The sequence below is a fragment of the Sorex fumeus genome, unplaced genomic scaffold (assembly GCF_029834395.1).
Source record: "Sorex fumeus unplaced genomic scaffold, SorFum_2.1 ptg000122l, whole genome shotgun sequence".
Taxonomy (NCBI): Eukaryota; Metazoa; Chordata; class Mammalia; order Eulipotyphla; family Soricidae; genus Sorex; species Sorex fumeus.
The window spans coordinates 10,710,992-10,734,416 of record NW_026606179.1 but is presented as its reverse complement, the minus strand read 5'-3'; the positions used below and the strand labels follow the sequence as shown (position 1 = coordinate 10,734,416).

At 62.7% G+C, this 23,425-nt stretch overlaps 2 protein-coding genes across 2 annotated transcripts; both read left to right on the top strand.

Annotated features, from left to right (window-relative positions):
• Window positions 1-171: 171 nt before the first annotated feature.
• On the top strand, window positions 172-14,397 carry POLD1 (DNA polymerase delta 1, catalytic subunit). The gene is made up of 27 exons (XM_056135922.1): window positions 172-259; window positions 5,572-5,774; window positions 5,859-5,972; window positions 6,658-6,804; window positions 6,886-7,011; window positions 7,096-7,264; window positions 7,459-7,540; window positions 7,612-7,741; window positions 7,879-8,045; window positions 8,267-8,371; window positions 8,912-9,052; window positions 9,138-9,248; window positions 9,571-9,762; window positions 9,832-9,920; window positions 9,994-10,110; window positions 10,187-10,300; window positions 10,388-10,535; window positions 11,253-11,348; window positions 11,417-11,554; window positions 12,166-12,341; window positions 12,537-12,689; window positions 12,774-12,876; window positions 13,153-13,285; window positions 13,372-13,485; window positions 13,677-13,729; window positions 13,807-13,904; window positions 14,271-14,397. The coding sequence occupies exons 2-27, from the start codon at window positions 5,573-5,575 to the stop codon at window positions 14,374-14,376; spliced, it is 3,324 nt and encodes a 1,107-aa protein (XP_055991897.1). The 5' UTR covers window positions 172-259; window position 5,572; the 3' UTR covers window positions 14,377-14,397.
• Window positions 14,398-15,441: 1,044 nt separating this feature from the next.
• SPIB (Spi-B transcription factor) lies at window positions 15,442-20,167 on the top strand. Its single transcript, XM_056135923.1, has 6 exons — window positions 15,442-15,464; window positions 16,058-16,085; window positions 17,452-17,524; window positions 17,770-17,984; window positions 18,507-18,639; window positions 19,869-20,167. The coding sequence occupies exons 1-6, from the start codon at window positions 15,442-15,444 to the stop codon at window positions 20,165-20,167; spliced, it is 771 nt and encodes a 256-aa protein (XP_055991898.1).
• The last annotated feature ends 3,258 nt before the right edge of the window (window positions 20,168-23,425 follow it).

The following is a 23,425-nucleotide window of genomic DNA, read 5'->3' as shown; positions in this document are numbered from 1 at the left end:
CTGCGAGGCGGAGCCTCAAGAAAGGGGTGTGGCTTAGAGTCCAACATTAAAGAGGGCGGCTTGTGCTGAGGATTTACCGTATGGGGCGTAGCCACATGCTAGATTGGGGGCGGGGCGCAGGTCCGTATTGGGCGGGGCATTTCCCTATTTGGGTATGCGGGGCGGGGCCCGGCTGGCGCGCGGCTGCTCTGCGCCTGCGCGCGCCGGAGTCAGGGGTCACGGCGGCGGAGGCTGTGGCGGGAAAAGCTGTTTGAAGCAGGTGTGTGAGGGGAACGGGCGCTAGCTGGGGTCACCGCCCGGCAAGAAGGGGGTCTTTAAGGAGCCAGGCACTAGGCTTGAAAGAGGGCGATGAGGGGCTGCGGGGTGCGAGGGGTTCGCGTCCCCCTGGCTGGGGCAAGGGGCCTGGGACGCGTGCGCGGGGCGGCGGCGCGCTTGAAGGGGCTCGGGGTCGGGGGTTCCCCGGCCTGCGCGACCCCCGGGACTTAAAGATGGACTGGATTGGGAGAGTTTGGGGGAGCTTAAGAAATTTGGCGGCCGTCTGCGGGGGAACCGACGCTTCCAGAAGTCTGGCGGGTCCAGGCGGACGGGAAGCGGATTGGATAGCTGGAGTGATGCCGCTTCGCCTCTCTGGGGCACGGCATTGGAGGGAGGTGGGGAGAGCGGCCTCGGGTGCAAGGACCTTAGATGGGATCCGGCTTTCTAGCCTGGACGGGCATCGGGACCCCCGGACAGTGTTGAGAATGTCCTGAACTACTTAGCTTGGCTGGACTGTAGCAGGAGTCAGGCGGAAGGGAAGAGGGGTCGGGGTGCAGGTGGAGAGAACCTCAGGTCAGGTTGTATGGCGGGGGGCGGGGGGGCGGGGGGGAGCTCCCGAAGCCATAGCACAGCGGAGAGGGCTTTAGCCTTGCACGAGGCCACCCCGGTTCGATCTCTGGCATCCCATAGAGATACCTGAGCACCACCACGATTCCTGAGTGCAGAGCCAGGAGTAAACCCTGAGCATGCCACCGGGTGTGCCCTCAAAAAAGCAACAACAAAAAAGTTGTTTCAGGGGGTTGGAGCCCACAGGGTGTAAAGAGTAGGAGAAGGACTTGGATGAGTTAGCTGGAGCTGCAGGCCTCCATGGGCAAGGTCGAAAGAGCAGGTTTGGGAGTGCCATCGTGATGAAGAGTTTGGAGCGAGCAGATGGGGGCTAGAAAAGATGTCTCACTCTGTGGCAAGCAGCCCCTGGTCCCCATCTCAGCCCCCACACTGAGCGGGTCTTCCCTCTTTCCTTGTCCGCCCTAGGGCAGCTGTGCGGAGCCAGTGATAATCCAGATGGGTGGGATGGGGGGATGCCCAGAGATCGCAACTCTGAGTGCTGAACTGCAACAGCGGGGGTGGGGGAAGGAAGGACTCAGGGAAGAGTCGTTGGGCTGTTGGCGCCTTTGATGAGTCTAAGGGGATGTGACTCCTCAGGATACACCCGATCCTGTGGGGCGATGCAGGGAAGCCAGAGAGGTCGTCCTGTTCCAGCAGAACAGAACCTGCGGGGTGTATTTGTGGTTCCCTTGGAGTTGGGTGCCAGTGGGGAGCAAGCAGATGGGCGTTCTCAGTCTCCCCAGTCGAGCTGCCCCCCCAGCTCAGGAGCTGCTTCAGCCCCCATCCAGAGCTGTGCCCACCTGGGCAGCATCCTGGACATTGTATCAGTGGTGGGGTCCTGGTGATGAGCCCCGAGTCCTTTGTCCTTCAGAAAATGTTTATCTAGGGGCTGGGGAGATATTACTGTGGTGGGGCACCCTCTTTGGTCCCCCATGCACTGCCAGAAGTCATCCCTGAGTGCAGAGCCAGGAGTCCAGCTCTGAGCACTGCCTGATGTGGTCTCCCCCCCTCCCCCAATAAAGTTTTTTTTTTTCTTTTTCGGTCACACCTGGCGATGCACAGGGGTTACTCCTGGCTCTGCATTCAGGAATTCTGGCGGTGCTTAGGGGTCCATATGGGATGCTGGGAATTGAACCTGGGTTGGCCGCAAGTAAGGCAAACGCCCTACCCACTGTACTATTGCTCCAGACCCAATAAAATGTTTTTTGAGCGCTGGTTTTGGGGGACACAGGAGCAACCGAGTCTGTGCTCTCGGCATACTCTTGGGGTGCTGGCTCCGAACAGTCACTGAGCTGGGGGAGCATGTGGGGACCTGAGAGGGTTGGCCTGCAGGCAGATGGCCAGGCACATCTGGACCTGGAGTCGGGGGGGAGATTGGGTGAGGCCGTCTGAAGGAGCTGGGCACCCCTTCATGGCAGGAGCCCGGGAAGGGAGCAGGAGGGCACGTGTTGTGCAGGCCCGTGGACTGACTGTGGGAAGATTGATTTTTTTTGTTGTTGTTGGGGGGCACACCTGGAGGTACCCAGGACTTACTCCTGGCTCTGTCTGTGCTCAGGGCTCACTCAGCAGTGCATGAGGGACCCTCTGGGATGATGGGGATTGACCTAGGTCGCTGTGTACAAGGCAAGCGCCCTCCCCACTGGCTATACTATCGTTCCAGCCATTGGTTGGTTTGGAAGCCACTCCTAGCTCGGTGCTGGGGTCACTCCTTGGGACCATTCCCCCAAGGGACGGACGCAGGGCCTCCTCCATATGTGTGCCCCAGGCCTCTGCACAGCCGGGGATGTCAGATGCCAGTCACAGGACCCAGGCTCTGAGCAAAGTGGAGATGGCTGGACCGATCTGATGGTGCAGCCCACCCAGTTGTAGGAGGAGAAATTGGGGTGCTGGCAGGACCTAATGTGGGGAGCCCCCTGAGGCCTGGCCAGTTTATCTACTGGTGCCTGTGCAGGGGTCGCCCTGCTCCAACAGGGGGCGCAGTCAGCCTCCGGGAGTACATTCATTCCCCAGCTGGAAGGTAGCGTTAGGGGAGAGATGTAACTTGGAGGTTTCCCAACTGCCTTGCCAGTGAGACCATAGTTTGACCCCCAGTGCTGCTAATCATGTTGATGGCAATGCTGGCTGGGCAGGGGTGGTGGGGGGGGGCGCCTGCCTCGGCTTTGCTGGCCACTGACCTGGTACCAAAGGCAGCTGAAGAAACAGGTTAGTGAATGGTGTTTAACTTCAAGCACTGGAGGGGCATGAAGGGTGCCCCAGGCAAGTTTGGGGCTTGGTCCTCAGGAAGCAGAGCTGCAGAAGGAGCAGCTCTGTGCAGAGGGCTGGCTGTCATCAGGGTTGCTGCTGGTAGTGGCTGAATTGGGAGAGCCGGGCTTTGGTGTCGGAAGCTTGGAGACAGCTCTGGGTCCACAGCTGCCGGGTCAGCCAGATGGGTCTGGACTGGAGAGACTAACAGGGAGTATCCTGGAGACACCCTGGCCAGACCCTGAGCCTCACACTTGGACTCTGTTCTCTGTGCCCCAAGCCTGATGGGGGACATGTGATGGGACATACGAACTTCCTTCTGAGGCCACCTGCCCCCAAGTGAACAGGACAGGGCCCCCAGCCAAGAAACATCAATTGTGTTCTGGGGCCTTCCCTGGCACCATGCGTCTGGGCTAGGGCCTGGCTGGACAGCCTTGTCCCATCGCCTAGCTCTGAGTCTGTGGGCCCTGCCCTGGGGGAGCAGACGAGAGTAGGTGCCTCACGACTTTTTTCTTCCTGTGGGGTAAGACCTGTGTGCACTCTGGTTCCCTGCCAAAGGACCGAAGAGGTGCTGGGCAGTGTGGTGCGTCCCTCTGGCCTCCCTCCCTATCTATACAGGGCCGCTGATACAAAGGCAGACACACGCCACCAGCGCAGGCAGGCATTCACACCCACCAGTGCAGGCAGATACCCAGAAGGATGTTCCCTCCTTGAGGACCCCTCAACTCTGCTGTGGAATTGGAGGCGGGGGGATGGGGGGGCTCATCTGGAAAACTGAGTGAAAGCCACCAGGCTCTGCCTGATCCTGTTCTGGGAAAATGTCCCAAGAAGGAAAGTGTTCCTAGAGGGGACAGACGGGAGGAAAGGACCCTGGAGGGGGTGGTGGCTAAGAGTGATGGGAGAAAGCGCTTAAGCTGCAATGGGGCTGGAGCAGCAGCATCGTGGGCGGGGCGCCGACCCCGGCTGATGGTCGCCCACTGAACCTGCCCGCTTGGCGCGTGTGTTGCGGGGCACATGTGGGGTGCCAGGGTGCTAGGGTTGGGGTCCTGCCCTGACCATGGTGCCACTCCTTGCCCGCCCCCCTTCCCAACACACATTAGCCTCTCCCCTGCTCCTCACTGGCTGCATTTCAACTCCCCTGCACGTGCTTTTCCTGTTAGCAGGCTGTGGTGATGGTGAGCCAGCCACGTCAGCAGGCCTTGTCCTGCCTGGCCAGCCCACTGTTGTCCTCAGAGCTGGCCACTGTCACCAGCAGGACAACCTGTCTCCCGGGCAGCCCCGCGCTGGCGGGCCCTATTGTGTGACTACTTGCAGGGGCCTTTATTGTGGTGTGGTGTGGTTTGGTTTGGTTTGGAACCACACTAGCCAGTGCTCAGAGGCTGACTCCTGCCTCTGTGCTCAGGGATCACTCCCGGTGGGTGCGGGGATCCTCTGGGGCGCCGGATCAAGCCTGGGTCTGCTGTATGCAGGGCCAGCATTCACCCTGCAATCCTAGTGCTCTAGCCCCTGTGTTTTGCTGGGCCACATACAGCAGCATTTGGGAGCTGCTCCCAGCTCAGTGCTCAGAGGGCCGTGTAGTACTGGGGATCAAGCTGCATGCAAGACATGTGCTCTTCCTCCCCTTGCACTGTCTCTCCAGCCCTGCCAGGGGTTTTATGCTGGGAGCCCAGGTGGATTTCTCTGGCTTCTCCTTTCACCCCAAGTACTTTTCTGCTGCACTCCCACCTTTTTTTTTTTTTTCTTTTTACAACATGGAGCTTTTGGAAGATTCCAGATGGGTAGTTTTACCTGACAGCCTTGATTGGTTCGTAAGGGCGGGGATCGGAGTAAATATTTCCTTAGACCTTTTTTCTTTCCCTGGTTAACAATGAGTCTTTGAGAACCTCCCCACACTCCCTGTAGCGCTTCCTCGTTCCTTTATATAGCTGCATACTATTCCCAGTGAACAGAGTCAGTGTGATTTATTTAAACAGTCCCCCATGGAGGACATTTAGGTGGTTTCCAGCCTTTTGGCATGGCAAACAGTGCTTCCGGAAGTAACCTGGCAAGCGCAGCTTTGCAGGGCGATAGCACTTCTGCCCAGAAGGCCTGGCATGTGGGGGGAAGGGGGCACACGGGTGGACCCACGGCACGTTCCCATCACTCCAGATCAGCCCCACTTGCCCCTTCCTCGTCAGCCTTTCCACCACTGACCTGCTCGTGCTGGAGCTTGTTATGAATACGCCAAACAGAAGCCTTGTTCATGGAAGAGGCAGGGGCAGCATCTTGGGGGCACAGCCCAGTGACTGGGGTACAGTGCAGAGCTGGGTGTGTGGTCTCCATCTCGTCTGTCTCTGCCTTGCCCATCTGGGGTCCCTGCCCAATGCTGTCTGCTCTGCCGGCCCTGGTCCCCACTTGGGAGACCCAGGAGGTGGGTTGTGTGTTGCCAGCCAGGCCAGTGCCCTCACCTTGCTCCCGTGTACCCCACAGGATGGAGGGCAAGCGGCGGCTGGCCTCGGAGCCTGGGGGCCCCCAAAAGCGAGCCCGCGGGGGATTGTGGGATGAGGATGAAGCGCCACGACCATCCCAGTTTGAGGAGGAGCTGGCACTAATGGAGGAACTGGAAGCCGAGCGCAGGCTGCAGGAGCAGGAAGAGGAGGCGGCACAGCCGACGCTGGAGGGCGCTGCCGACGGTTAGGCGGGTGGGCAGGTGGGGGCCGGCTCCCTGGGGGGTGTCACTGTGCTCCATGTCTCTGTGCCTCCCTGCCCCTCCCCAGGCCATTTCTCCCTGCCAGCCATGGATGCCCGCTGGCTACGGCCCACCCCACCCCCCCTGGACCCCCAGGTGGAGCCCCTCATCTTCCAGCAGTTGGAGATTGACCATTACGTGGGTAAGTCTGGAGCCCAGGCAGTGCCCACCCAGGGCTGGGGTGGCAGGAAGTCTGGGAAGGCTTCCTGGAGGAGAGGAACATCTTCCCACAGAGGGGCTGCTGGGTGGTGAGTGATGGGAGGCAGGGTCAGGGGTTGGAGGTCTGGGGGGTGCCTCTGGGAGGCAGCAGCAGGGGTGTGGGTGCAGGGGAGACTGCGGGAAGGCCTCTGAGGGGAGCAGGTGTGTAACAAGGTGAGGAACGTGGTAGAGACAGAAACCAGGTTGCAGCCCCCAGCTACAGCCTCCCTGGGCCCAGGCAGGGCGGAAGTGCATCCTTCCCAGGGCCCCATAGTAAAGAGCCGCCAGGCCTTGATGTCGCTGTCTTGGGGCCAGATACTGTCCGGGTTGAAGCGGGGCTCGCCCATGGGGCTTGTCTCCATGCCAGGGACCCATCTTTGATCCCAAGTACCCCGCAGCGCCACACAGCACTGCTGCTCCCATGGACCAAGACCCCCAGTACTGCTTGGTGGCCCCCCTCCACACTCCAGGAAAAAGAGTCACTTTCTGCTTTCTCCTTGTGAAGAAAGGGCAAGGGCTGTGTGGGAATAAGGTGGGGCACCCTAAGATACAGGAGTGCTAGTTCTCACCTGGAGGAGCAATGGGGGTGATCCCGGACAACCTGACTGCAGCGCCCCCCCCACCTCCAGGTGCTGCTCGGCCCCTGCCGGGGGTGCCCTCCCCCTCCCGAGACCCGGTACCTGTGCTCCGTGCCTTCGGGGTCACTGACGAGGGCGTCTCGGTGTGCTGCCACATCCATGGCTTTGCGCCCTACTTCTACACTCCTGCGCCCCCTGGTGAGTGCCCCTGCCCCGAGGCCACCCTTTGCCCTGGCCTCCAGGGGTCCCCTGGCACCTCTGAGCGACCCTCCACCTTAGGCTTCGGGCCCGAGCACCTGGCGGACCTGCAGCGGGAGCTAAACGCGGCCATCAGCCGGGACCAGCGTGGCGGGAAGGAGCTCAGTGGGCCGGCGGTGCAGGGCCTGGAGCTGTGCTCCCGAGAGAGTGAGTGTTCGCGGGCAGGGGGCATGGGGGGACGGGGGGGGGGGGGGAGCCCGCCCTGCTGGTGCTAGCTGCCTCTGCCCGCAGGCATGTTTGGGTACCACGGCCGCGGCCCCTCCCCATTCCTGCGCATCACACTGGCGCTGCCCCGCCTCGTGGCCCCCGCCCGCCGCCTCCTGGAGCAGGGCATCCGTGTGGCGGGCCTGGGCACCCCCAGCTTCCCACCGTACGAGGCCAACGTCGACTTTGAGATCCGGTATGGGCCGTGTCCCCAGCCCCTGCACAGCCCTGTCTCCACGTGGGCCTCTGCCCTCTGACCCTCCCCTGCACGGTCCCACCCCTACGCGGACCTCTGCCCTCTGACTCCCACTGTGAAGCCCTATTCCTACACAGGCCTCTGGTCCCTGTTGGCTTAGTGTCCCCAGGAGTCCCTTGGCCCTCTGCTCACAGGTTCATGGTGGACACGGACATCGTGGGCTGCAACTGGCTGGAGCTGCCAGCCGGGAAATATGTGCTGAGGCCCGAGGAGAAGGTGGGGGCGAGAGCACTTGGCGGGGCGGGGTGCTGGGTATCTGCGGGGCTGACCTGTGGGTGTCCCTGCAGGTCACATTGTGCCAGCTGGAAGTGGACGTGCTGTGGTCCCATGTGGTCAGTCATCCGCCTGAGGGCCAGTGGCAGCGCATTGCGCCCTTGCGTGTGCTCAGCTTCGACATTGAGTGCGCCGGCCGCAAAGGTCTGGCCTGCCCGGAGCTTGGTGGCCGGCTGGCCGGGGGTGACGGCAGCGGGGAGCCGTGTTGGGCATGTGCGGACGGTGGGGTTAGGGGTGGTGTGCGGCTGGGAGTCAGGTGCCTGGGCCCCCTGTCCCCATAGGTATCTTCCCCGAGCCTGAGCGGGATCCTGTGATCCAGATCTGCTCGCTGGGCCTGCGCTGGGGTGAGCCTGAGCCTTTCCTGCGCCTGGCGCTCACGCTGCAACCCTGCGCCCCCATCCTGGGCGCCAAAGTGCAGAGCTACGAGCGGGAGGAGGAGCTGCTCGAGGTGACGCCTGGCCCTTTCCCCCTTTATCCTCAGATTCCCCAGATCCTGGGCCAGACCTGTGTGTGGTTTCCGGTTGTGAGCCCCCACCTGGCTTCCCCACAGGCAGGAGGGTTCTAGGGCCTTCCAGAATCTTCCCAGCAGTGGGGGTGGGGGGCAGGGTGTCTGTGATGTGATGGTGCCAGGTGACGAGTAGGTGACCCTGTGGCTGTCCCCCCACCCAGGCCTGGTCGAACTTCATCCGCACCCTGGACCCTGATGTGATCACTGGCTATAACATCCAGAACTTCGACCTTCCCTACCTCATCTCTCGGGCCGAGACTCTCAAGGTGAGGCAGATTGGGGTCCTGCCCTCCTGCACCCCCTTTGCAGGACTCGTGTCTCCACCTGCTCTCTCCCTAGGGCTGTGCCCGACAGGAGCCTATGGCCACCCCAAAACCCCCACATAGCCCTGATGCTCCACCCCTGTCCCTGGGATACCCCCAATGTCCTCACCTTTACTCCATCACCTGCAAAGCCTTTTCCCAAAGAGGTCATGCCCTGGGCAGGGTCCTCAGTGTCAGGTGAGGCTCAGTCGAGCCCCCACGACCCGGGTGTCACTTATGGTTCTTCCTTCTCCCAGCACTTTGGGCTCAAGTGTCATGAAAGACAAACCAAGTTCACTGCAGGCTGCCTGCTGACTCCTCCCTACCTCCCCCCTCTGATATCCTCTCATGAGGACTGTCACTCCCTGACCTCCCTCTCACCCTCTGAACTCCCGCTGGGTTCCTGCCCCCAGCACCCCCCCTCCCACCCGAGCGCCACTGGGATGAAAGATGGACAGAAGCGAGTGCCCCCCTGCAGCCTGGCCTGCTCCCCACTGTCCCCAGGTGCCGAACTTCCCCTTCCTGGGCCGTGTGCGCGGCCTCCGCTCCACCATCCGAGACTCGTCGTTCCAGTCGAAGCAGACGGGCCGGCGGGACAGCAAGGTGGTCAGCATGGTGGGCCGCGTGCAGATGGACATGCTGCAGGTAAGTGCCTGCACCCCACCTGGGCCCACCCTGGGCTGGTCCCCGCGCCGTGCCTCACCCCAGCCTCCTGCCTGCCCCACCCCAGGTGCTGCTGCGGGAGCACAAGCTCCGCTCCTACACGCTCAACGCCGTGAGCTTTCACTTCCTGGGCGAGCAGAAGGAGGACGTGCAGCACAGCATCATCACCGACCTGCAGGTACCCCTCGCCCACATCCGCCCGCCGCTGCCCCACCTGGGCCCCCAGCCCTGCAGGCCACGGCTTCCTCTGCTCTCCCGGGCTCATGCCTCAGCCTCTCCCTGGCTTCCCCGCTCAGACCCTCCTCCCTCCGTGACCCCCTCGTCTCTCAACGCCTTCCTCAAATCCTTACTCCCTCACCTTCTCATTTCCTGACCTCCCAATTCAGACTCACTCCTGACCTCCCAGTGGTTCCCTACCCTGACCCCTCACTCCCTGCCCCCTCTCCATTTCCAACCCCTTCCCCCTGCCCCCCTGACCCGTCCCCGTGTGCCGCCCCCAGAACGGGAATGCGCAGACGCGCCGCCGCCTGGCCGTGTACTGCCTCAAGGACGCCTTCCTGCCGCTCCGGCTGCTTGAGCGGCTCATGGTGCTGGTGAATGCGGTGGAGATGGCCCGCGTCACCGGCGTGCCCCTCGGCTACCTGCTCAGCCGGGGCCAGCAGGTCAAGGTGGTGTCGCAGCTGCTACGGCAGGTCAGTGGGCAGCACTCGGGGGGTCTCCCCAGTGACCCTGGGCCCGCCTGAGCCTGACCCTCCCCACAGGCCATGCGCCAGGGGCTGCTGATGCCCGTGGTGAAGAGCGAAGGCGGTGAGGACTACACGGGGGCCACCGTCATCGAGCCCCTCAAAGGGTGAGCCTCGAGGCTGGGCCGGGACTCTGGGACCGGGGCACTGGGTGTGACACCTCCCCCCCCCACCTGCCAGGTACTACGACGTGCCGATTGCAACGTTGGACTTCTCATCCCTGTACCCCTCCATCATGATGGCCCACAATCTGTGCTACACCACCCTTCTGAGGCCTGGGGCCGCCCAGAAGCTGGGGTACAGCCCCTCCCAGGCCCGGGAGGGAGGCGGGGGTGTCCAGAGGGCGGCTTGGTGTGACCCATCTGCCCCGCAGCCTGACCGAGGAGCAGTTCATCCGGACGCCCACAGGGGACGAGTTTGTGAAGGCGTCTGTGCGGAAGGGGCTGCTCCCCCAGATCCTGGAGAACCTCCTTAGTGCTCGCAAGAGGTAGGCGGGGAGGGGGCTGCACCTCCCCGTGCTCCCCTTGCCAGAGACCTGGTCTTGAGTGGCTGTTCCCCGCCCCCCCCCCCCCAGGGCCAAGGCTGAGCTGGCACGGGAAACAGACCCCCTGCGGCGGCAGGTCCTGGACGGGCGGCAGCTGGCGCTGAAAGTGAGCGCCAACTCGGTGTACGGCTTCACCGGCGCCCAGGTGGGCAAGCTGCCCTGCCTGGAGATCTCGCAGGTGCGTGGGGTGCCAGCGTGGGGCGGAAGAGGCACAGGCAGCACTGCGTCACAGTCAGCACCCCACCCACTCCCTGGGCGCAGGGGAGTGACCCCTCCCCCCATGAGCAGACCAGGTCTCCCAGTGGCTGTCAGTGTGCATGCTGCCTCCTGACCCTGTCTAGACGGAGGCCCCCCCCCACCCCCCGCCTCCCTGCCCTGGGAAGCCCTGTCCCCAGTCACGGGGCCAGGCTGGCAGTACCTGCATCCCAGGCCCCCGTTCCCAAGATGGGCCAGAACTCCCGACAGGTCTGAATGCAGTCACAGTTTATTCCATCCACAAGACAAAGATGGTTCAGTGGGTGGGGCGGGGCTGCTGGGGGTCCCCTAGGAGACCAGGTGCCATGCCTAGCAGCTTTCAGGGGGATGTGGCGTGGGCAGCCCTGCAGATGCCCCCCCAGCCCTGGGCCTGTGTTCCTTTAAGGGTTCACCACATAGGAAAAGGGCTCCGAAGGAGCCAGGGGTCAGGCTGATAGCAGATACCACAGCACACAGGGTGGCCGAACCCCTCCCCCATTAATGGCTCTAGTGTGTAGGTGGGTGAACTGCCTGGTTCTGCTCCCAGCCCTGGTTTGGAAGTGGCAGCTGGTGGGGGGACACTGCCCTGAGCCCGGGTCTCCAGACAGCCGTATCCACCAGGGGTGGCCCCGGGCCTTCAGTCTGCCCTCCACACCCCTAGAGTGTCACCGGCTTTGGGCGCCAGATGATCGAGAAGACGAAGCAGCTCGTGGAGTCCAAGTACACTCGAGACAGTGGCTACAGCGCAGATGCCAAGGTCAGGCCACCGCTGCCTGTGGGGTGGGGTGGGGGCAGCCTGACCCCGCTCACGGCCCTTCCCCACAGGTGGTATACGGGGACACGGACTCCGTCATGTGCCGCTTTGGTGTCTCGTCTGTGGCTGAGGCCATGGCACTGGGACGGGAGGCCGCAGACTGGGTATCAGGACACTTCCCCCCGCCCATCCGGCTGGAGTTTGAAAAGGTAGGTGGGAGGAGGCCACACCTGGCAGCTCAGGAGGGATCAAATCCAGGGTCGCCCATTGAAAGGCACGTGCCATCCCCGCTGTCCTATCACTCAGCTCCGTGCTTGGGTCTTTCTTTTGGGTGCCCTGGGCATGGCTCTGGGGCTCAGGCACAGGCTGTGGTGGTCCGGGGCCCCCCACAGCACCCCGCCAGGACAGAGTGCATTTGTGCAGTTTCCTGGCATGGGAAACCGATCTCTGCCGGTTGGGTCAGCACCTCTCATTGGTAAGAGTTTCCCTGCTTGGGAGCCCCAGATTCCAGCTCAAGGTCAAGTGTGACCCACAGATGCCCTGGGGTCTCTTTCTACACCTGGATTTGGAGCTCTCCTGGGGTTGCCCCCTCTGGACCTTGGGGCATACTCAACACCATCTCACGCTCCTGTGGGTGCTTGTGTCAGATTGGGCTCCCTGGCAGGGGCTCCCCAAATTCTGAGCACTGTCCTCAGCATCAGGGTTCACCTCCAGGTGGCCGACATTTCTGGGTCCGGACTTTTCAGGGGAGGTTGGCCTAAAGCTACATACAGGCCAGACCCGGGCCTGAGGCTTCCTTGATCTCTGCCTTGCCCCCTAGGTCTACTTCCCCTACCTGCTCATCAGCAAGAAGCGCTACGCGGGGTTGCTCTTCTCCTCCCAGCCAGATGCCCACGACCGCATGGACTGCAAAGGCCTGGAGGCCGTGCGCAGGGACAACTGCCCCCTGGTGGCCAACCTCGTCACTGCCTCTCTGCGCCGCCTGCTCATTGACAGGTGTGGCCTGTAGCCAACCCTCCTCTCTCTGACCCGGGAGACCCCCCACACCCCCCTCCGTGGGGACACAGGTGCCGGCCTGCGCTTGGCCGCGGTTCGCGGGTGGAAAGTGTGGGCTTGGCCATCTGCGTGCGCCCTCCCCGCCCTGGCTGCGCTCCAGCGTCTAAGGCCTGGTGCTCCCCCCACCGTGCGTAGGGACCCCGCGGGCGCCGTGGCGCATGCCCAGGACGTCATCTCGGACCTGCTGTGCAACCGCATCGACATCTCGCAGCTGGTCATCACCAAGGAGCTGACGCGCGCGACTGCCGACTATGCGGGCAAGCAGGCCCACGTGGAGCTGGCCGAGAGGTCCGCCGGCGGGGGATGGGGTCGGCCAGAAATAGCCGCTTCCTGCGCGCCTCCCAGTCGCCCTGACCCGTGGTCTCCCCGCAGGATGAGGAAGCGGGACCCCGGGAGCGCGCCAAGCCTGGGTGACCGCGTCCCCTACGTGATCATCGGGGCCGCCAAGGGCGTGGCCGCCTACATGAAGTCCGAGGTCAGGCCAGCTGCGCCCCTGCCACCGCCCCCGCTCTCACTTCTGCTTTCCAGCCAGTGGGATGGGTGGTTCCCTCTGGGGGCCCCGGGGCTGGAGACCCGCCCCCCAACACGCCCCTGGGAGCCAGCCAGGTGAGGCGGCCCCAGCGCCTGCCACCCGGCCCCTACTGTTCCCCTGCCCCGCCCAGACCCCAGGAGCCCTCCACTGCAGCCCATCCGGGGGCACAGGGGTGCAGTGGGCGGCTCCCGCGCATGGTGACGGCCCTCCCTGCTGCAGGACCCCCTGTACGTGCTGGAGCACAGCCTGCCCATTGACACGCAGTACTACCTGGAGCAGCAGCTCGCCAAGCCACTGCTGCGCATCTTTGAGCCCATCCTGGGCGAGGGCCGCGCCGAGGCAGTGCTGCTGCGTATGAGGGGCCGGGGGAGGAGCAGGGCAGGAGGGCACCCCCCCCCAGCTCGAGGCGCCCTGCCCACCCACCGTCTTCACCCACAGGCGGGGATCACACGCGCTGCAAGACAGTGCTCACGGGCAAGGTGGGCGGCCTGCTGGCCTTCGCCAAGCGCCGCAGCTGCTGCATCGGCTGCCGTACGGTCCTCAACCACCAGGGTGAGCCGCCCGCCTGCAGGGGGCGCTGCCGCCGCCCCAGCCGGGAGTTCCCGGGAGTTTTCCCCCCACACACACTCGCTCCCTTGTTCTCTGGCTCCCGGGACTTTCAGCCGCAGGCAGGGAAGGGGCTGGGCCGGCGAGGCTGGGCCGTGGCCCTGCCCCAGCGTCCCCCTGTGCTCCCCCACCCCCAGGCGCCGTGTGCAGGTTCTGCCAGCCCCGGGAGTCCGAGCTGTATCAGAAGGAGGTGAGGGAGCACCACAGCAGGCTGGGGGGAGGGGGAGGGCGGCGGGCATCTGCTCAGCCCAGCCCCACTGTCTCCAGGTGTCACACTTGAATGCCCTGGAGGAGCGCTTCTCGCGCCTCTGGACGCAGTGCCAGCGCTGCCAGGGCAGCCTGCACGAGGACGTCATCTGCACCAGGTGGGACCCCGCCCCCAGCTCCCGCATGTCCCTTCCCGCCCAGCCAGGTCCCGCAGGGTGTGGGGGTCCCCGGGCAGAGCACAGACTACTCTGGCCCCCAGGGCGGGCCGGCCTTTCCCCAGGGAACATGCGGGCGGGGCGGGTTCCCACGCCAGGTGACAGGTGATATACGGCTGGTGGCCCCGCGCCGCACGGGCACCCGCTGTTATCGGCTCCCCCCGTGCCTGGTGAGCAAACAGCCAGCTCGGGAGAGGTTTGGGTGGACAGCAGGCAGGGACCAAAGTCCTGGGAACGGTCCCCTCCTGTCTCGAGGCTGGGCAGCGGGCGCGAGCTCTGGCGCCACCCTGACCCTGCGCTTACCCGCAGCCGGGACTGCCCCATCTTCTACATGCGCAAGAAGGTGCGCAAGGACCTGGAGGACCAGGAGCAGCTGCTGCGACGCTTCGGGCCGCCAGGCCCCGAGGCCTGGTGACCCCCAAGCTGGCCACAGCCCCTCTGCTGTGCGTGGGGTGGAGTGGTCACATTGCTGGTGAATAAAGTTTGGGCTGGTGTCAGCTGGACTCTGTCTGTTCTTGGGGGATGGGAACAAGGGCTTGGTGCAGGAGAGTGGGGGGCCATCTGCACTGAGACACCCTGCACCTGCTCACCCACCCCTGAGGCCCCTCAACTCTCCCCTCTGCCATCCGCCTGCCCCCTCTTACCTGTGTTGCCCATCCTGCCTCAGTTTCCCTCTTTGCTGGCTATCCTGCTTTAGTTTCCCTCTGCTGCCCATCCTGCCTCAGTTTCCCCTCTGCTGCCCGTCCTGACTCAGTTTCCCTTTTTGCTAGCTGTCCTGCTTTAGTTCCCCTCTGCTGCCCTTCCTGCCTCAGTTTTTCCTCTGCTGCCCATCCTGCCCCCGTTTCTCCTTGACTGCCTACCCTACCTCAGCCCTCTGCTGCCTGGCCTGCCTCAGTCTCCCCAGGCCCCCTGCCTTGCTTGAGGGCACACCCACCCCGCACCCGCCCCAGGTGCCTGTTTCCTGCAGCTGGGGCAGCCCCTGGCACGGAGTCTGCCACTCCCCACAGGACAAGGGGACCTCCCTCCCTGTCACACCCACGATATTTCCACTTCGGGGTCCTCAGTGGCTTCAAGACTGGGTTTCCCTCAGAGACCCTAGGGACCCCTTCTTTCCCTTGCACCTCCAGGTGCTGTCATGCCTGAATCCAGGCCCCCCTCCCCGCCCCCCCCCCCATGCCCTGTCAGCCCTTCTGCCTTGTCCAGGCCTCTGCCGGCTCCCTCAGGGTCAGCCCCCACCCCCCAACCATGGGGATCCCCAAATCCAGATGGCCCCTGGGTCTGCCCTGCCCACCATCACGTGACAAGGCTTGTGCAATCAATCTGGCCCCCTCCCCTGACCCCCTCCCTGAGGGGATTTTCGGGGAGGGCTGAGTGGCTGCCAGCACCCCTGCCCCCCCTTCCCCGCCCCCTGCCAGGGGCTGGGCCAAGGTATAAATAGGGCTGGAGGCTGCAGCGCCTGCCAGCCCAGCCCCGCGCCACCATGCTCGCCCTGGAGGCTGCACAGTAAGTGGGGTGCTCCCAGCCTTGCCCCAGGGAAGGACCTCTCCCTCTGCAGCCCCCTCCCAGCTCTGCCCCAGTGCCCCCACCCCACCCTCGGTCCATCCTGTCACATGGGGGCTCCACTCGTCCCTTTGCTCTGTGGGTCTCTCTCCTTGCCACAGTTCATCTGTCTGTCCTTCCGTCTGTCTGTCTTGCTGTCTGAGTCTTCCTAGCTCCTCCTGCCAGGCCCTTCCCTCTGCCCCCATCTCAGGGGGCTCAGAACTGGCCTGGCGTCCCCATCTTCCCGCGCCCAGGCTGCTTGTGCCCACATCTCCGCCCCTCGGGGACTTTCTCTCCTTCACTTTCCCTGCCCACCCCCCCCCCCAGCCTTGGTCTATGCAAATCCCCCCCAGGGAGGGGGACATTTGCCTGGCCCCTGCCCCCCACTTCCTGTGTGCTGGGGGCTGTGGGGAGTGTGGTGAGGTAGGGCTGCTCTCACAGACACCCCAGCAGATGGGCTGTGGGGGTCACAGCTGCAGCTACGCCCACTGGCCCCTGTTGTGGACACTCCGGTGAAGCCCGATGACAGCCATGCCCTTGTGTCTCTCCCCCTCCAGGCTCGACACTCCACACTTCAGCTGTCTGGTGAGTGGGGGTCCTGGCAGCCAGGGAGGGGAATGGGTCTCTGAGGCTCCCTTGCATTCTCTGCCTCAGTTTCCCCCTCCACCCCCTCCATCAGAGAAGTGTTTCCATGGGGGGATCTGGAGGAGAGCGGTCTTTGTGCCTTTGACCTTGTCTCTGCCGGGGTTCACCCCACAATTTGCAAAGCTTCCATCTGTATTTTCTTCTCAGCTTTGTGTGTTCAAAAAGGGTCCTCTTGGGGCCGGAGCAAGAGTACAGCTGGGAGGGTATTTGTCTTGGCAGACCTGGATTTAATCCCTGGCATCCCATAGGGTCCCCTGAGCACTGCCAGGAATAATGCCTGAGCACAGAGCCAGGAGTAACCCCTGAGCATCGACAGATGTGGCCCTAAAACAACCCCCCAAATGATCCTTGGTAATACCTCAGACACACGCAACGATCCCCAACCCCCACTGTGCTCCCAGAAACCCACAAACCAGCCCCGAGAAGTAAAGCAAGCCTCACTCATGAACTTGGAAGAGACCCAGCAGGCGGGATGGGGACATTTCTTCTTTAGTGGGGCCTCACTGACAGTGGGACCCAGTTCCCCGCTGCTCCCCACTGTGGACCCGCAGCCCACAGAGGTGGATGCCTCCTCCCCAGAGTCTGTGAGCCATTTTGAAAGTGGGTCCTACAGGAGCGACTAAGGCCCTGCCTACCCCCTTTGGGGTTTTTCTTCAACACACAGCAAGCCTGAGTTTCTCCTCCCTGCCCCCCCCCATCTCGTTTTCTGCCCCGGAGGCCACCCTGGGGGAAATCAGACCTTTCCTCCTGGGCTATAATCAAGCTGCTGACTTTTCTAGAATGAAGTTGTGGATGGACAGGACATTTTCAGTTCTGGGGACACACAGGAGAGACTGGTGGAGAGATGGGGGTGTTGTGGAGGATCAACTCGTTGCAAAGTAACACAAGATCTTGGGGTGAATGGAGGCAGTGTGGCGGCTGATGTGGGTCCCCCCTTCATAAGGACGTCCTCTCCCTACTGCAGGCAGGGATGGGTACTTCTCTAGGTCTATGAGGCTCCTCCTTGAGTTTCTGGGTCTGCCAGGAGCTTCAGAAGCCAGCTGACTCCTGCCTCTGTGCTCAAGAGATCACTCCCGGCAGGGCTCGGGGCACCCTGTGTGGTGCCAGGGACTGAGTCCAGGTCGGCTGCTGGCTGGGCAGCAGCCCCTCTGCTGTCCCATCCCTCCAGCCCTACATCTGTCTCAGGGCTTCTCTCCCTACTTCATGCCGCCTGTTTCCTCCTTTCCCCTCCTCTCAGAGTTTCTCTGCCGGTCCCAAGTTGGGGGAAACTCCCCACAACCCAAGATGACCCCTTGTCCTCCCTCAGTACCCAGATGGAGTCTTCTATGACCTGGACACAGGCAAACACCCCGGATATCCCGACTCCGAGGGCGCTCCAGGTGAGGGGCCCTTTCCCATGCCCCTCCCCAACTATGTCTGGGGGATCCTGTCTATGGCGGGGGTGCTGAGGCCCAGGATTTGGGGGCGCCTAGGCTTCTTGACCCTCTCCCTGCTCTGTGGCTCATTCATGCTTGCACATGCAAATCCTGAGGCCGGAGATTTGCACGGCCCACAATGGCCCCTCTGTGCCCAGTGTGGCCCAGGAGACCTGGCTGGCTGGTCCTGACCCTGTGTTCATCCCCAGACTCTCTGTGGGGATGGGCCGAGGCCCCACCTGTCCCCGCAGCCTCATACGAAGCCTTTGACCCAGCCATGGCCACCTTCAGCCACACCCAGGGTGTCCAACTGTGCTACGGACCCACGACATACAACCCAGCAGGAAGCCTGGACCTGGCGCCCAGTGTGGAGTCCCTGGGGCCCGGCTTCCCAGGGTACCCCGCAGAAGACTTCCCCATCCAGGTGAGCAGCAGAAGCAATGCACTGATGGAATAAAAGAAGCTTTGGAGGCTGGAGAGATAGGACAGCGGGTAGGACACTTGCCTTGCACACAGCTGACCTGGGTTCAATCCCCAGCCCCATATCCAGGTCCCCAAGCCTTCCAGGAGTGGCCCCTGAGTGCAGAGCCAGGAGTAAGCCCTGAACATTGCCTCCCAACTTGCTTTTTCTTGGGCGGGGAACACTCAAGGCCTACACCTGGCTCTGTGCTCTGGGATCTCTCTGGGGCAATGTTCAGGGTGATGTGTAGCTGGGGGACATCTGCACGCAGCGCATACCCAGGGCTCTGTGCCTGGCCCCGCTTGGTAGAAATTTACCTGGTGCCATCCTGGCACCCTGCACTGACCATCAAGAGCAGACGGGACAATTTGTCCACTCCATGGGGATTGGCACCAAAGGTGGAGGGCCTCAGCAGGACACCAGGAGAAGGAAGCCAAGGGAGGGGTGGGCTGGGCAGAGGGGACCCAGAGCCATCTCATCCTATAGACCCTGGGCCCCCCGGCATACATACCATACGAAGAGGCGGAGATTCTGTTGGACGGCCCCGCGCTGGAGGTCTCAGACAGCGAGTCAGACGAGGCCCTCGGCGCTGGCCCTGAAGGGAGGGCATCAGAGGCAGGTACGTGGAGCAACCAGGGCCAAGGCGGCTCCAGGGACCCCACCATCCCAAGGACCTTCCTGTGTCCTCCAGCGACCCCTGGTGGCTGTGTAATATGGAGCAAGTCTCTCCACTTACTGCCTCCTCCCTCCCACCTGGTGGATGGAGGGGTGAAAACAGTGCAGCGCTCAGCACTAACGGAAAGCAGGGCATTCATACTGGCAGGTGGAAATCAAACATTTTGTTCCCGAAATCAATTAATGCCAATAAGGCCTCCAGGCTTCCCGGCACCCTGTGAGGCTGGGCCGCTGCATTCAGTCAGCGGGAGAAGCCCGTGTGTGTATGTGTGTGTGTTTGTGTGTCTGTGTGTGTGTATGAGAAGGCGCCTCCGCATGGTGTTTACACACACACCCAGCTGATCCGCAATCATTCACTCCTGCTCCCACCTCCATGTCTGTCAGCCCTCCTGCTCAACCCCTAGGAACCTGGCATTGCTCATTACAGTCTCTCTCTATCCCTCAGTTTCCCCATCTGCAAAACAGATATTTTCTACACCACTCTGTCTCATGGGGTTCAGATGGAGGCCCCATAGTGAGCCCAGATGTAAGAGTGCCCGAGTTGTGCCAGGGACACACACACACACACACACACACACACACACACACACACACACACCAGCCTCCCTTACAGCTGAGCAGACCAGCTCAGGGAGGTTGAGTCACCACCCCAATGCCACACAGCTGAGGGTGGGGGCTTGGGTATCTGTCTAGTGTCCTGAGATGCATGTGAGTCACCCCCTAGCTCTATGGAAGGTGGGTACTTGCCTAAAATGAACATGCCAGAAGTCACCGCCCTCACACACAGACACCACTCCCAGGATCCCAGCCCTTGGTCGTGCTGAGAGAAACGGGAGTCAGCATGCCCCCAACCGCAGCTCCTTGGCCACTGGACCGCTGTCCTTCCAAGTCCCAAGGATTAGGGTGCATGTGACTGCTGGCTTGGGACAGAGCACCGCACAGAAGCGACTCCCGCAACTAGAGGGCAAAATTGGCTGGGGTTTTTGGATAAGCACTATGAGGACCCCTGTGTGACTTTGTTTGGGGGGGCACTCTCAGTGGCTACTCCGGGCAGTCCTGGGAGACCCCCACGCGGTCGGGCATGGGAGGGGGGGCTGCTGCCTGCCAAGCATACAGGGCAGTTCTGGGGACCATCCCCCGCCCCCATTCACGCGCCGCGCCCTCCCCTCGCAGGTGCCCGCAAGAAGCTGCGCCTGTACCAGTTCCTGCTGGGACTGCTGACGCGCGGGGACATGCGGGAGTGCGTGTGGTGGGTGGAGCCGGGAGCCGGCGTCTTCCAGTTCTCGTCCAAGCACAAGGAATTGCTGGCGCGCCGCTGGGGCCAGCAGAAGGGCAACCGCAAGCGCATGACCTACCAGAAGCTGGCCCGCGCGCTGCGCAACTACGCCAAGACCGGCGAGATCCGCAAGGTGAAGCGCAAACTCACCTACCAGTTCGATAGCGCGCTGCTGCCCGCCGCCCGCAGGGCCTGAGCGCCCGAGCCCCGACGCCGCAGTCTCGGCCGGGGCAGAGGACGGGGTGCAGCACACCATCAGACCACGGCTGTCCACAGCCCGAACCCAGGGCTAGGGTCTCTCGGGAATGCCCTTGCCTTGTCCCCCCGGCACCTCTTCTGCCAGATCTGAGATCTCCTTTTGTCTGGCATGGCAGGGGAGCCCCCGGTTACTCCGAAAGCCCCTCTGTAACCTTCCCCTTCCTATGCCTCCAAGTATTTTTGTCATCATATGGGGGGGTGGTTATTTGTTTTAAGTTCTGGGCTGTGCTCAGGGCTTGTTCTGGACTCTGTGCACAGGGATCACTCTGGAGTGTTTGGGGATCCTGTGGGGTAAGTGGTAGGACCCAGGGTGGTCACCAAGGCAAGCGCCCTCCCCGCTGTCCTATGGCTCTTGCCCCTCCTTTTGTCAACTTTGAGAGCCCTGAATTCTCCAGAGCATTCTGCTGCCACTGTGTGTCTGTCTGCCTGGAATTCTCCACTCACGTCTGGCCCCACTGTCCCTTGCCCTGTGAAGGTCCCTCTGGGCTCTGCTATTCTAGGGAATATCGTGGGGATCCCAGCAACAGTCTTGAGTTCTGGGGTCCTAGAGTCCTTCTTGGCCACACAACGCATTGGAGGATGTCTCTGCACCCTGCCCTTTCATTTCTAACTGGTGACCAACCCATTGGGGGCAAATTAGGTCACTGGGGCTTTTTTGGGGGAGGGGAGGGGGCTTCTTGAGCAACACCCAGTGGGGATGGGGGCTCCAACTGGTGCTCAGGAGCATCTGCAGTGATGGGCAGCCAAAGTGCTTTAGTCCTTGTACTATCTCTTTGGCCCTGAGGCTGTTTTTTTTTTTTTAATTCAGTTAAGTTTTCTGAGGGTTTTGTGTGCATGTGCGTGTGTGTGTGTGTGTGTGTGTGTTTGTGTGTAGGCAGAGGGAAGGTTATAGGGAGGGAGGAGGACTGTGAATAGTGACATTTCAAAACACAAGGGTTTTCAAAACAGGGAGTCTGGTTTGCACCAGGACCCTCCTAATTGGGACCGCGCCCCCCTTCCCACTCCCCCTACTAGCTGAGTTCATTGGGCCATTGGGCCCCAACCTTTTCCACTTCCCTGTCCCTGCACACTCATGATCCCAGTTGGAGCAGGGGCCTGGGTGGACATGGGGAGAGGGTGTGTCTGATGAGAGCCTGCGGGTAAAAATGTCAGCATCCGAAGACAAAGGTGGCTGGAATCTTGCGGTGCAATAACTGCTGCTGGGCCTGTTTGTCCCGTCTGTGAAAGGGGAGAGGAGCAGTAGAAAAATGGGAGATTCCCCTGGAGTCTTTCATGTCGCCTGAGATCAGCCTCACCGGGAGTCCTGGCCGGCGGGGAGGAGGAGGAAGGCCCGTCGTGCAACCGCGGAGGGGAGCATCTTTGTGGGGGACTCTAGAGACTTGGCTGAAAGGAGCTCGAGCTGCAGGGACGTTTGAGAGAAAAGCTCCTCCTAGACTTCCTCTTCCAAAGGAAGTACCTGTTGCAAAACAAAAGCAAACCTAAAAAAATCTTGCTTTTCCCCCTAAGTGCGGAATAAACAAAACAGAACAAATCAAGATAAAGAATTGGGGTCGTAATGCTCCGAGACGCTGCACTCCCCGCTCGGGGAAATACAGAGGTGGGGAGCGAGTCTCCAGGCTGTGGCCGCGGGGGGAGCGGCGGGGGGTTGGTGAGAAGGATCCACTGGTAGATTGGCAGATCGAGTCCCTTTTGGCCTCAGTCTTCCCACCCTTTGGAGTCCCTGCGGGGTCCTGCAGCCATACACCCCCGCCGGAGGGGCGGGGCGCCGGGTCCTAGGCGGCGCGGCAGTCTGCCTGGCAACCAGTGATGTCACAGGAAATTTGCAGCAGGGTTGGCTGGACGCTACCAGGAGGCGGGGACTTTTCCGGCTCTTAGGGGGTTTTGGAAAAGCTGGGTGGGGGGGTGAGCCGGGCGGGAGAGGGGCGTGAGGGCTGGTCTTCCCTCTCCTCGGTGCCTGGTTCTGCATACCCCCCAAGCTCCCCACGCCTTTCCCCTCCCTCTCACCTCCCCCGACTTCTTCCCAAAACACCTGGTCTCCCCGAGACCCCCCGCAGGTCCTCCCCCACAGGGAGGACCCGCCAGCGCCACCTCCACTCTGAAAGTCACAGGTCCCCCTGCCGAGAAGGGCGCCAAAGTCCGGGCAACCCTCCAGGGCCTTCCCAGTTCCCGCCCGGCCCCGCCCCCCGCGTCCGGTGCGCCTGGCCCCTGGGAACCGACCCGGACGGCAGCCGAGCCCCCTGGGAACCGACCCAGACAGCAGCCCGGCACGCCCCCGGGGGGAGCCGGGCCACCGGGAGCCCAAGAGGTCGGAGCTTCTAAGTGTGTCGATGGCATGTGGGGTCTTGGGGTTCTGGGGACCCCGACCTAAGTGCCCTCCCTGCGGGCACAGAAAGCGCCTCCCCAGCGCCTCTTCCTGCAGACGCGCGGAAATCGGACCCTCCCCCGGCTCGGGTTTCCCGCAAACCCCTGACTTGCAGATGCTAAGAACGGCAGCTGCCGCCCTGCCCTGCCCTGCCCTGCCCGGCCAGGCCCGTCACGGCCCGCTCGGTGCCCAGATTCACCCTCTGTGTAGGGGACTCAAGAATGCGACCCCAGGTCCCTGAACCTCCAGACGCACGAGACCAGTCCCCAGACCCTCCTCCTTCAGACCTAGGTGTCCTCAGTACCTCCTCCTTCAGAATCAGTGGTCCATTCCCCCCAGTCCCTCCTTCCTCAGACCCAGGGCTCCAGTTCCTCCTCCCTCAGATCCGGGACCCCCAGCCCCCGCCCCTCCTCCCTCAGCCCTAGGGAACTCCCCAGCCCCTCCTCCCTCAGACCCAGGGAACCCTCCCTCAGCCCCAGGGACCCCCCCAGCCCTCTTTCCTCAGCCCCAGGGACTCACCAGCCCTCCTCCCTCAGCCCCAGGGACCCCCCAGCCCACCTCCCTCAGCTCCAGGGACCCCCCCCCAGCCCCGCTCCATCAGCCCCAGGGACCCCTCTGCCCTCCTCCCTCAACGCCAGGCTCCCCCACCCCTCTCCCCAGGGACCTGTCATTCAGCTGTCCCTTAGTCCAGCTGTTATTTGTCACCCTCCAGAACTCGCTGGTGGAATGTGGAGCCGCAGGGAGGGGGGCCTCCCGGAGCCTCTTGGGAGTCTCCAGGGCTCCTTAAATGGCTCCTCCCTGGGGGTGCCCCGTCCTCCCCTGGCCAGCGGCAGT

Excerpts from the sequence above, each read along its gene's own strand:
- POLD1 (XM_056135922.1), top strand. The coding sequence starts at position 5,573 with ATGGAGGGCAAGCGGCGGCTGGCCTCGGAGCCTGGGGGCCCCCAAAAG. Across the intron at positions 9,921-9,993 it reads GTCATCGAGCCCCTCAAAGG|GTACTACGACGTGCCGATTG; the intron begins GTGAGCCTCGAG and ends CCCACCTGCCAG. Across the intron at positions 12,877-13,152 it reads CCGCCTACATGAAGTCCGAG|GACCCCCTGTACGTGCTGGA; the intron begins GTCAGGCCAGCT and ends TCCCTGCTGCAG.
- SPIB (XM_056135923.1), top strand. The coding sequence starts at position 15,442 with ATGCTCGCCCTGGAGGCTGCACA. Across the intron at positions 16,086-17,451 it reads CTCCACACTTCAGCTGTCTG|TACCCAGATGGAGTCTTCTA; the intron begins GTGAGTGGGGGT and ends GTCCTCCCTCAG. Across the intron at positions 17,985-18,506 it reads CAGAAGACTTCCCCATCCAG|ACCCTGGGCCCCCCGGCATA; the intron begins GTGAGCAGCAGA and ends CTCATCCTATAG.